The 12484-nt window shown below is 38.3% G+C and overlaps 1 protein-coding gene across 30 annotated transcripts in view; it reads left to right on the top strand.

The window, feature by feature from the left end:
• Window positions 1–12484, top strand: part of VWA3B (von Willebrand factor A domain containing 3B) — a 200837-nt gene that overhangs the window by 124249 nt on the left and 64104 nt on the right. For all 30 annotated transcript variants that reach the window (XM_070235060.1, XM_070235055.1, XM_070235056.1 and 27 more), the window contains 2 exons: window positions 5885–6015; window positions 8410–8567. In XM_070235060.1, coding sequence (XP_070091161.1) covers window positions 5885–6015; window positions 8410–8567 — 289 coding nt within the window. The remainder of the gene's footprint in view (window positions 1–5884; window positions 6016–8409; window positions 8568–12484) is intronic.

Raw genomic sequence — 12484 nt, 5'->3', positions numbered from 1 at the left:
CTTCCACACCATCCTCCTGCTCCATGGAAGCAAGTGATGGTGTGCTGATCCCTCTGCCAGGTGGTATAAGTAGAGCTGACCAGAGAGCTAATCTTCCATCCCCCGCATAGTGGAAGCAGGTGGCAATGCTCTGACTTCTTGGCTGGAGTAGTGTGAATAGGTCTGGATGGAAAGCTGATTCTGCAAATCCTACTGGGAAGAAGCACATGATACTCCAAATCCTGTGCTAGGGTAGCATCAGAAGATTGAGACAGAAGCTGATTGTCCATCACCCCCTCCAGCAGAAGTAAGCACTCCTTTGATTCGCCCACTGGGAGAGTGTCCATGGAGTCCAGCAGCAAGCTAGGCCTCTACCCCTCCAGGTAGCCCCAAGACTTAAGGCAATGTGGGGACAGTCCATTCACAATTATGCTTCACCACAGTTCTCATGTCAATGGGACTCAGCAGGGAGCTGAGTTTCCACAAACACCCAGCATCAATGAAAATGAGAAAGGAAGTGTGAGTTAGGGATAAGCAACTCTCCACTTTCCCCCATCCCTGGTGTCAGTCAAGGTTGGTGGAGAGCTGAGCCTTCACAACACCCAGTGGCATAACAATAATTGAGGTAGTGTGAAACGGGACTCACAGCACTGTGGTCCTTCCCCAGTGGAGAGCTGAGCCTCTACCCCCATCCAGAGTCAATAAGACCAAAGGAGGCAGGGTTATGTGGGGTAACTTAGTAACTTAGTACGCTGTTAATCCCCTACCCTTAGGAGCTCTGTCTGTGAACAAAGTGGAGATAACTGTCCCACAAAAAGAGAACTGAACTCATGACTCTGGCCACTGTAACAGCTCGCCTTGACAAAAATAGGTGGAAAAAAAAACCAGATACACAGTTGTGCCCAAATGAAAGTGAAATTTAGCTATAAAAGTCCCCAAACACATAAAAAGTGTTCTAGAAAAACAGATTTACAGGGGTAGGTGGGCAGTACTACCCAAAGTGACACAGCCACAGGTGGGCTAGTCTTGGAGGCCCCTTTGTCCCTGCAGATCTGAGACTCTCCTCCTCTGCCCAGAGATACCACAGTGAGTGGGAAGAACAGGCAAGAGGGACCCAGCCAGAGCCAGTGGCCCATTCCAGAAGAATTCTTTGTCCCTGTGGGCTAGGGACCCTCCTACCCTGCCTAGTGACACAGGGATGCCTGGGGGGACAGCAATAGAGGCACCAAGAAACACCTGGCAGCCTGATTGAGGGAAACCCCTGCTCCACCCTCAGGCAGCACCAGCAGGGACCAGCAGGAGCCCCATTGACACCAGAGTAATAAAGAAGACCAAAATAATATCAAAAAGGCTCTGAAAATCAAACTGCCATTGGAACAACAAATAGGAGAAGTCTCACATGCTAAATTTAAACAGAGCGACTATCAGCTAAAATAAAAGATTTAAATAGGGCCCAGAGTCTTCTAACACAATGGACAGAATGTCTAGTATACATTAAAAGGTCACCCATCATATCAAGAACCAAGAAAACTGCAACTTGAATGAGAAAAGGCAATCACATGATGACAGCACAGAGATTAATCAGATGCTGAAATTACTTGCAAGGATTTTAAAGAAACTGCCATAAAAATGCTTCAACGATCAATTACGAATTATCTGGAGACAAGTGAAAAATAGAAAATCTCGGCAAAGAAGTAGAAGTTATAAACATTTCCAAATGGAAATTATAGAACTGAGAAATACAATAACAAATAAATGCACTGAACGGGCTCAATGGCAGAGAGGAAATGACAGGATCAGTGAACTTGAGGTCAGACAATAGAATTCAGCCAATCTTAACAATGTAGAGAAAATAGATTGAAAAAAATAACAATAACAGAACCACAGGGACTTGTGGGACAATAATGAAAGATTGAAAGATCCAACATTAGTATCATCAGAATTCCCCAAGGAGAAGAGGAAGAAAATGGGACTGAAAGACTACATGAGGAAATACTAGCTGAAAACTTCCCAAATTTTATGAGAGATATAAACATACAGATTCAAGAAGCTGAGGAAACTCCAAATAGGATAAAACCAAATAAATCCATGCTAAGACACATAATAGTTAAACATTTGAAAATCAAAGACAAAGAAAAAATCTTGAAAACAACCTGAAAGAAATGACACCAAGTTGAGAGTGGATTTGCCAGAAGATTCATCTGAAAACAAGAAAGCCAGAAAAGAAGTGGCACAATATTTTTCAAGTGTGGGAAGAAAAGAACTATCAACCACAAATTTTATATCAGACAAGACTGTCCATCAGGAATTAAGGGGAAATAAAAATATTATCAGACAAATAAAAATTAAAAGGATTTGTTGCTAGAAGACCTACTCTTATATTGGCTTCAGGAAGTTCTTCAAGCAAAAGGAAATGATAAAAGAAGAAATCTTGGAGCATCAAGAAGGAAGAAAGAAAGAGCAAAATTATGAGTAGTTATAACAGACTGTCCTTTTCCTCATGAGATTTATAAATCATATTTGATGATTGAAATAAAAATTACGGCACCATTTGATACTCAAGACAATGATATTTAGAAGTGAGGAGGATAAAAAGACCTAAACGGAAGTGAGGTTTCCATATTTCCCTCAAAGTAGTAAAATGCTGATGCTAGTAGACTGTTATAAGTCACATGTATGTCTGTCATACCTAGAGAAACCGTTACAAAAGCAATACAAAGAGATGCATTCAAAACACTACAAATCAACCTAGATATAATTGTAAAAAAAAGTTCAAGAAAACTGAAGGAAGGCCAGAAAAGAGAAACAGGGGAACAAAACCAATAAAAAAAAGAAAACAAATAATAAAATAATGGAAGTAAGTGATAACATAGCAATAATTACTTTAAATGTAAATAGTCTAATTACACCAATCAAAAGACAGATATTGGCAGAGTGGATAAAAGAACATGACCAAGGGGCTGGCCCCGTGGCCGAGTGGTTAAGTTCGCGCGCTCCGCTGCAGGCGGCCCAGTGTTTCGTTGGTTCGAATCCTGGGCGCGGACATGGCACTGCTCATCAAACCACGCTGAGGCAGCGTCCCACATGCCACATCTAGAAGAACCCACAATGAAGAATATACAACTATGTACTGGGGGGCTTTGGGGAGAAAAAGGAAAAAAATAAAATCTTTAACAAATAAATAAATAAAAAAAATAAATAAATAAAAAAAAGAACATGACCAAGTTATATGCTGCATACAAGAAACTCACGTCAAGTGCAATGACATAGGTAGGTTTGAATAAAAGGTTGGAAAAAGACATACCATATAAATATTAATAAAAAGGTGGACTGTCTATATTAATAATAAAGTAGACTTCAGAGCAAAAAATTTGCATGCATACGTAATAAAAGGATGAATCCACAAGGAAGATATAAAGGTCCTAAATGTGTGTGCACAAACCAAGACAGCCTTAGATTATATGAAGCAAAAACTGATAGAGCTGAAAGGAGAAAGAGACAAACACAAAGTTATAGTTGGAGACCTCGATGCTTCCCTCCCAGCAACTGAGAGAGTCATTAGATACAAAATCAGCAAGGATAGAGAAGATCTGAACAACATAATCAACCAACGGGATCTAGTTGACATAGGTCAAACACTCCCACCACAACAGCCGAACACAGTTTTGTTCCTAGTACTCGTGAAATGTTACCAAGATGGGCTATACAATGGGCCATAAAACAAGCCTCAACTCATTTAAAAGAACTGAAATCACACAGAGTTTGTTCTCTGACCATGGTGGAATCAAACTAGAAATTAACAATAGAAAGATAGCAGGAAGATATCCAAACACATGGAATTTAAACAACACAGTCCTAAATAATCATGGGTCAAAGAGGAAGTCTGAAAGGAAATAAAAAATACTTAGAACTGAATGAAAACAAAAATACCACATAACAAACTATGTAACTATGCGGAATGTAGCTAAAACAGTGTTGGGAGTGAAATTTCTAGCACTACTTATATTGGAAACAAGGAAAGGACTTGAATCAACAATCTGAGTTCCATCCCCAAGAAACTAGAACAAGAGCAATAAAATAAACCCAAAGCAAGCAGAAAGAAGGAAATGAAAGATAAGAGCGTGAATTAATCAAATTGAAAACAGTAAAACATTAGAGAAAATGGTAAGACGTCCATTCTCTCAATTGATCTATAGACTCATTAAAATCCCAGTCAAAATCCAAACAGGCTTTTGAGAGTAAAACTTGACTAACTGATTCTATAGAAATGCAAAGGATTTAAAATAGCCAAAGCAACTTTGAAAAAGAAAAATGAAGTTGATAACTAACTACCTGATTTCAAGACTTATTATAAAACCATAGTAATCAGAATCAAAGTTAGATATACAGATCAATGAAACAGAAGAGAGAGACCAGAGGTAGACTGACACATGTGTGGACAAATGATTTTCAACAAAGGTGCAAAGACAATTCAGTTAAGAAAGGATAGTTGTAGTTTTTTCCCCCAAGAAATGGTGTTGGAACAATTGACTATCCATATGCAAAAAATGAACTTTGATCCATATTGCACTCCTTATTCAAAAATTAACTCCAAATGATACATGGACCTAAATGTAAAACCTAGGTTTTTCTCCTTCTAGAAGAGAACATACAAAAAACCCTTTTGTGAGCTTATTAGACCAAAAAAATTTAATAGGATATCAAAAGCATGATGTATATAAGAACAAATTGATAAATGGACGTGATCAAAATTAAAAGTTTCTCTTTAAAAGCTAATGCTAAGATAATGAAAAGACAAGCTGTAGACTGGGAGAAAATATTTTCAAATTGCATAGCTAATAAAGGACTTGTATCCAGAATATATAAAGATCTCTTAAAACTCAATGATAAGGAAACTAAAAAATGGGCAAAAGATTTGAACAGACATGTCACCAAAGAAGATATATGCATGACAAATAAGAAAGTGAAAAGACGCTTAATGTCATTAGTCATTAGGGAAATACCAATTAAAACCACGAGATACCACTTCATAGCTGTTAGAATGGTTAAAATTAAAACGACTGACCATACCAAGTGTTTACAAGGATGTGAAGGAACTGGAACTCTCATACATTTCTGGTGGGAATGTAAACTAGTGCAACCATCCTGGAAAAGAGTTTGGTAGTTTCTTTAATAGTTTAACATCACTAACCACATGATCCAATCATCCCACTCCTAGATATTTACCCCAGAGAAATGAAAGTCGATGTCCAAACAAAGACTTGTATACAAAGGTTCATAGCTTTATTTATAATAGCCCAAACTGGAAACAACTCAAATGTCCATCAACAGGTGACTAAATTTTGGTATTCAGTATACAATTATAATACTACTCAGCAATAAAAATGAATGAACTGTCAATCCATGCTACAACATGGGTGAACCTCAAAATAATTATATGAGTGAAGGAAGCTAGACAAAAAAAGAGTACATATTGTGTGACTCCATTTTTATAAAATTCTAGAAAATAGAAAACTAATGTAGACAGAAAGCAGAGGAGTAGTTTCTTGGGAATCGGGGAGAGGAGTTTTGGGGGAGGGCAGATTTACAGTGAGGCACAAGGAAACTTTTGGGGGTGATGGGTATGTTTATTTGATTTTATTTTGATGTTTATTTTGCCTTGATTGCAATGATGATTTCATGGATGTGAATGTTGAAACCGTTCAAGTTGTACATTTTACATACATTCAGTTTATTGTATGTGAATTATGCCTCAACAAAGCTGTTTAAAAATGGAATAACAAAAGAACTGCATGAAATCCTTTGGATTCTTCTTTTCCTGATACAGTTGGTTTTCTGTTAGAAATGTTTGAAATTTGAGCTCTTTTATACAATTTCATACTGTACTCACTTCTCATTTTGGCAGAATGAAGATCTGACACTTCTGATTAAGGAAATGGAGCAGGGACGCAGTGACCTGGAGAAGGTGCAGAACCTTTATTCGGAGTCCTTGATCATGGACTGGTGGTACAACGGAGAGAAGGAAGGCGACAATAAGTGAGCTTGCCAAACCTCCTGTTTTCCCCAGCCTTGGAGATGTCCTGCTCGCTCTCCTTGACACTTCTTTCTGCAATGCTTTGTGAGATTTCTTTTAGTGAAAAGAATCACCTAGTGTGATTATGTTAGGATTTTATTTTTAAGCAAAGAGAATTCATAATTTAATGATTTAATAATGATTGGCTTAAGGAGGCCACATATTCACCTTTATATAGAGGTTCTGAAATCCTTGCATGACACCTCAGAGCAGTGTTAGGTTTCATCTCCACCCAGTGTGGACAGGTGGACCCCCACCCCAACCCAAGTGATGTCAGAACAGAGCAGGAGTGCTGTGTAGTGGAGGAGATTTGACTCAAGGATCAGGAGGTCCAAGGCCCAAACTTCACCCAACTGGATGTTGGCGAATCTCTAACTTTTTTCCACACCTGTCCATTGCCATGGGTCTCAGTTTCCTTGTCTTTAAAATGGTGGTTGTGGCAGTAGGATTTGGGCTAGATGATTTCTCATGTCTTTTCCCGCCCTATATTCTAATATGTTTCAAATTCGTTTTTAAACAAAAATCAAAACCACCCCAACACTCAGAAAATGTGTCAAATCTTATTAAAATGATTTCACATTGTACAGTTATTCAAGTGCCATAGCTTCATATACACACCCTATCAGGAGTATGTCTTTTTATTCAAAAGAGTGATAGCAAAATGGAAAGAAGTTGAAAAAACATTTATTAATCGTGATGATTTCTTTATCAAAATTTGCTGTCTTCCTGTTACCAAATTAAGCATTAATATGGGCTGTGGGCAGGGCATGAGCAGGAAGTCAGTAAAAAGAGATAAATGTTATATCAGGCATCTCTTATAATGAGATTTTACAGCAATATTTTTCAAGCATTTGTTTGAGAAAGTTCAGCTACATCTTCTAAGTCTGGAGAATTTGAACAAATCAACTAAGAATCAAATAAATGGATAGCACATTAGTGCAAATTACCTTCTCTGTACTTTCAGCCAGTGCCTTAACTGGCTTCTTCCCCTGACTTAATCAAACTAAGAAATCTCAGGACAAAATGGCCGGCAATTGCTTGGAAATCGGCTTGGTCAGTTGACTGGATCTGCTCTTGACCGAGTAGTGAATGCCTTCTTGTTTTTTTGTATTTGTTTTTTAGCGGCTGAATGGGGCAGGTTCTAGAGTCATGCAGAGAAATGTTTTAATCCAGACTTGCCGCTATTACATGTTAGGTAACTTTGGGCAAGTTACTTAACCTGGCTGAGCCTCAGTTTCCTCATCTATAATATGGGAATAATGGTAGTCATAGGGTTGTTGGGTGGATTAACCAAGGGCATGCCTGGCACATAAGAAGAGCTCTAAACTGATATAAAGGAAAAATAAAGCTCAATTCCTCATTCTACAGATATCATGCTTCTCTACTTCCTTATAACATAACAACATTAGGAAAAGTTAGTTCACCCACTTAGCTGTGGTCAAAAACAAATGGCCCTTTCTAGTTTTCCACCAGGTAAGAAAATGTTACTGCCCCCAGGTCTCACCTCCCTTCCTCCTTTTTTCTCACATTCATTAAGTACGAATCGTGTGCCAGGCGAACTGGGATGTGCAGATGAATGTAAGCCTGGTCCTTCCATCATGGGATGTACAGTGTGGTGGGGGATGCACAAAGGTTGATGGAGCACTGCGGGGGGGTGCTCCGTGGAGGTAGGCATGGGGTGGGGGTGAAGGAGGGAGGGCATGCTTTGCAGCGATGGAGCAGGGGATTGTTCTGGAAATTCCTTTCTGTGGCTGCTGTGTTCTGAACTTCAGAGAAGCTGTGTCTGGGAAAATACTCGGGAGTTTCTGGTGTCCCTCCAGGCCCCAGATTTTCACCAGAATGGTTCACCACAATCTAGTGCTGGCACAGAGGGTCCAGGGCAGGGGGTTCCCATCTGTGGCTTTTCTAAGAACTGGCTGTTCAACCCTTTGGTAGAGAAACGGGTTTCTGTAATGCTTTCGGGTTTACAGCTGGCCCTCCTTCATGTCAGTCCTTACACCAGCCCCACACGGTCGGTGCGCAGCTAAAGTTTCCCGCACTTTATAGGTGAGCAAAGTGACGAAGTTTAGAGAGGATTGAGTGACTGCGTGCATCACACAGCCAGGATGGAACAGAGCTGTGATGGGAGCCGTATCTAACGACTCTGGAGTGGGCCCCTGTCCAGTCTTCTGCATGGGGCAGGGATAAATGACTATTCTTACATTAACCCAACAGGGAGAGGCTCATTTCTTTAAGTTTGCAGTGTTCAACAGGACCGTATTGAGCTAACGCTGCCTTCCTGATGGAAATTTTGTTTCTCTCCCTTTTTTTTTTGTTCTTTCTTTTTCTTTGTCTACTTTTTATCTAAATCAAAACAGGCATCAAAAAGAGATCTGTTCTATGGTTTCAACTCCAGAAAAATGTGGAAAACCTTACTCTGATGTCGAATCAGCACGAACGTCATCCCTAAATATGTTGAAAGTACCAGGGGACCTTTCAAACCAAAAGACTCAGAAAAAGAAAGTGCTCCACGCAGGTATCAGTGAACAAAATGGTTTGAATCTCATTACTGGTTTTCCTTCAATGCAAAAAGGTAGAATAAAACTAAACTCACATAGCGTTTTAAAAGAAGCCTGAACCTGTGATTTTTACATTGAAATTTTTATTGTGATAATTCTACATTCACATGCAGTTGTAAGAAATAGTACAGAGAGATCTTGTGTACCTACCTTTCACCTAGTTTCCCCCAATGATGACATCTTGAAAAACATAGTACAATATTGCAACCAGGATATTGACATTGATACAATCCATGATCTTAATCAAATTGGCCCAGTTTTACTTGTGTTCGTGTGTGTGTATGTGTGTACTTCTATACGATTTTATCACATGTTGTTTTGTGTTTCCACCACCATAGTCAAGATACAGAACGTTTCCATCGCCACAACGATCCTTAGTGTTGCTCTTTTCTACACCCACCGCACCTCCACACCCTTTCCTAACCCTTGGGAACTATGAAGTTCTCCATTTCTAAAATGTTGTCATTTCAAAGATGTTATGTAAATGGAATTATATAGTATATAACCCTTGGGGACTGGCTTTTTTCACTCAGCATGTTTTCCTGGAGATTCATTCACATTTTTGTGTTTATCAGTAGCTCATTGCTTTTTATTGCTGAGTAGTATTCCATAATATGGACATACCAGAGTTGGTTTAACCATTCAACTGTTGAAGGAGATCTGGGTTGTTTCCAGGTTTTGGCTATTTCAAAGAAAGCAGTTACAAACAGCCGTGTACAAATTTTATGTGAACATAAGTTTTCATTTCTTTGAGCTAAATGCCAAGGAGTGCAATTGATGGGTCATATGGTAATTGAATGCTTAGCTTTATAAGAAACTGCCAAACTATTTCCCAGAATGGCTGTGCCAGTTTACATTATCACCAGCAGTGAATGAGTGATCCAGTTTCTCTACATTCTCACCAGCGCTTGGTGTTGTCACTACTTTTTATTTTAGCTGTTCTGATAGGTGTGTAATATTTCCTGGTGGTTTTAACTTGCATTTCCCTAATGACTAATGATATTGAGCATCTTTTCATGGGCTTGTTTGCATTTTGTATATCTTCTTTGGTGAAATGTCTATGCATGTGCTTTGTCTATTTTCTATATGGATCATTTGTCTTTTCTTGGTGAATTTTGAGAGTTCTTCATGTATTCTGCGTACAAGGCCTTTGTCAGATATGTCATTTGCAAATACTTTCTCCCAGTCTTTAGCTCATCTTTGCATCCTCTTGTTAGGGTCTTTTGCCAAGCAAAAGCTTTTAATTTTGATAAGATCCACTTTACCAATCTTTCCTTTTATTGGTCATGCTTTTGGTGTCCAAATCTAAGAATTTTTTCACTATCTTTAATTCCTAAATATTTGCCATTATGAAGTTTTTTCTAGAAGATTTATAGTTTATATTTTATATATTTAAGTCCATGATCCATTTGAGTTAATTTTGTATAAGATGTGAGAATTAGAGCAAGGTTTTGTTTTATTTTGTTTTGTTTTTGCCTATAGATGTTGTTCTAGCGCCATTTGTTGAAAAAGCTATACTTACTCCATTGAATTAATTTTGCGCCATTGCCCAAAATCAGCTGGGCATATCTGTGTGGGTTAAATCTCAATTCTATATTTTGTTTCATTGATCTATGTGTCTATCTCTTCACCAAAACCACGCTGTCTTGATTAATGTAGCTACATGGTAAGCTTTCATATCAGATACAATGATTCCTCCAACTTTATTTTTCTTCTGCAAAATTATTTTAATTATTCTAGGGTCTGAAATTTCTTTTTAAATTTTAGAATGTCTACATTTATAAAAAAGCTTTTCTTGGATTTTGATAGGAATTGTATTAAACCTATAGATCAATTTGGGGATAAGTGGCTCTCTATGACGTTGATTCATTCAGCCTGTTAACATGACATAACCCAGGAACATGACCATTTTATTTAGGTCTTCGATGTCTTACAGTAGCATTTTGTAATTTTCAGTTTATGGATCCTGTACATGTTTTGTTAAGTGTATAACTAATTATCTCTTTTGGGGGGAACAATTATGAATAGTATAGGTTTTTTAATATAGGCTTCCGTATGTTCATTGTTAGTATATCGAAATGCAATTGATTTTGTGTGTTGATCCTGTAACCAGTAGCCTTACTGAACTCACTTCTAGGAGTTCTTGGAGTTCTAGTTCTAGTTTTTTGTGTTTTGTGTTTTTTTGTGTGTGTGTGGATTCCTTGCCATTTTCCACATAGACAATATGTCACCTGCAAATAGGGATAGTTTTATCTTCTCTTCCAATCTTTCTGGCTTTATTTCTTTTTCTCGCCAGGCTGCAGGAGCCAGAACTTCCAACACTATGTTGAACAAGAGTGACGACAGTGGCCGTTCGTGCCTTTTGCCTAGTCTTAATGGGGAAAGATATTCAATATTTCACTGTTAAGTATGATTTTAGCTGTAGATTTTCTGTAGATATTCTTTATCAAGTTGAGGAAGTTCCTCTCATTCCTAGTTTTCTGAGAGTTTTTTTTTTATCATGAATGGGTGCTGGATTTTGTCAAATGCTTTTTCTGAGTCAATTGATGTATGATTTTTCTTCTTTAGTGATACGGTGATCTCATTGATTGATATACAAATGTTGAAGCATCCTTGTACGTCTTGGTCTCAGTGTGTAATACTTTTAGTACGTTGCTGGATTTGGTTTGCTAATATTTTGTTGAGGATTTTGTATTAAGTTCATGTAGGGTATTGGTCAGTAATTTTCTTTTATTTTCTTAATACTATTTTGATCCGGTTTTGGTATCCAGCTAATGCTGTCCTCATAAGTGAGTTGAGAGTTGTCCCTCCTCTTCTGTCCCTGGAAGAAGTTGATATAATTCTCTTATGAATATTTGGTAAAATTATCATGGAGGCATTTGGGCCTGGAGGTTTCTTTTCCAGGAGCTTTTTCATTAAGAATTCAATTTTTAAAAATGATGTTAGGGCTATTAATATTGTCTATTTTATCTCAGTTGAGTTTTGGCAGTTTGAGGTTTTTGAGACAGTGGTCTGTTTTGTCTAGCTTGTAAATTTATGAGTGCAGATTTGTTCACTGTATCCCTTTATTACCTTTTTAGTGGCTGCAAGGTCTATAGGGATGGCCCATATGTCACTCCTGATGTTAGTGCTCTGAGTCTTCTCTTTCTCTCTTTTCTTCCTGTCTTTTCCAATCTTGATAGAGGTTTTATCAGATTTATTGGTCCCCCTCTCTGAAAAAACAGCTTTTTTGTCTCATTGATTTTTCCTAATGTTTTATTTTTTTAAGATTTCATTTTTCCTTTTTCTCCCCAAAGCCCCCCGGTACATAGTTGTGTATTTTTAGTTGTGGGTCCTTCTAGTTGTGGCATGTGGGACGCCGCCTCAGCGTGGCTTGATGAGCGGTGCCATGTCCATGCCCAGGATCCGAACCAGTGAAACCCCGGCCGCTAAAGCAGAGCACACAAACTTAACCACTCGGCTACAGGGCCGGCCCCTAATGTTTTATTATTTTTAATTTCATTGATTTCTGCTCTTCATTGTTTCCTTCCTTCTGCCTGCTTTAGTTTTATTTTGCTTTTATTTTTCTAGTTTCTTGAGTTAGGAATTTATTATTTATTTGAGATATGGTCACGTGCCACATAATGATGTTTTGGCCAACAACAGGTTGCATGCATAATGGTGGTCCCATAAGATTAGCACCATAAGCATACGTGTGTAGTGGGCTATACCATCGAGGTTTGTGTAAGTGCACTCTGTGATGTTCACACAACAATGAAGTCACCTGAGGCATTTTTCAGAATATTTTCCCATTGTTAAGCAACATATGACTATATTTCCTCATTTCCAACGTAAGCATTTAGTGCTATAAATTTCCCTCCCAGCACCCTTTTAG

The sequence above is a fragment of the Equus caballus genome, chromosome 15 (genome assembly GCF_041296265.1).
Source record: "Equus caballus isolate H_3958 breed thoroughbred chromosome 15, TB-T2T, whole genome shotgun sequence".
Lineage (NCBI taxonomy): Eukaryota > Metazoa > Chordata > Mammalia > Perissodactyla > Equidae > Equus > Equus caballus.
This window is presented reverse-complemented; position numbering and strand designations above follow the sequence as displayed.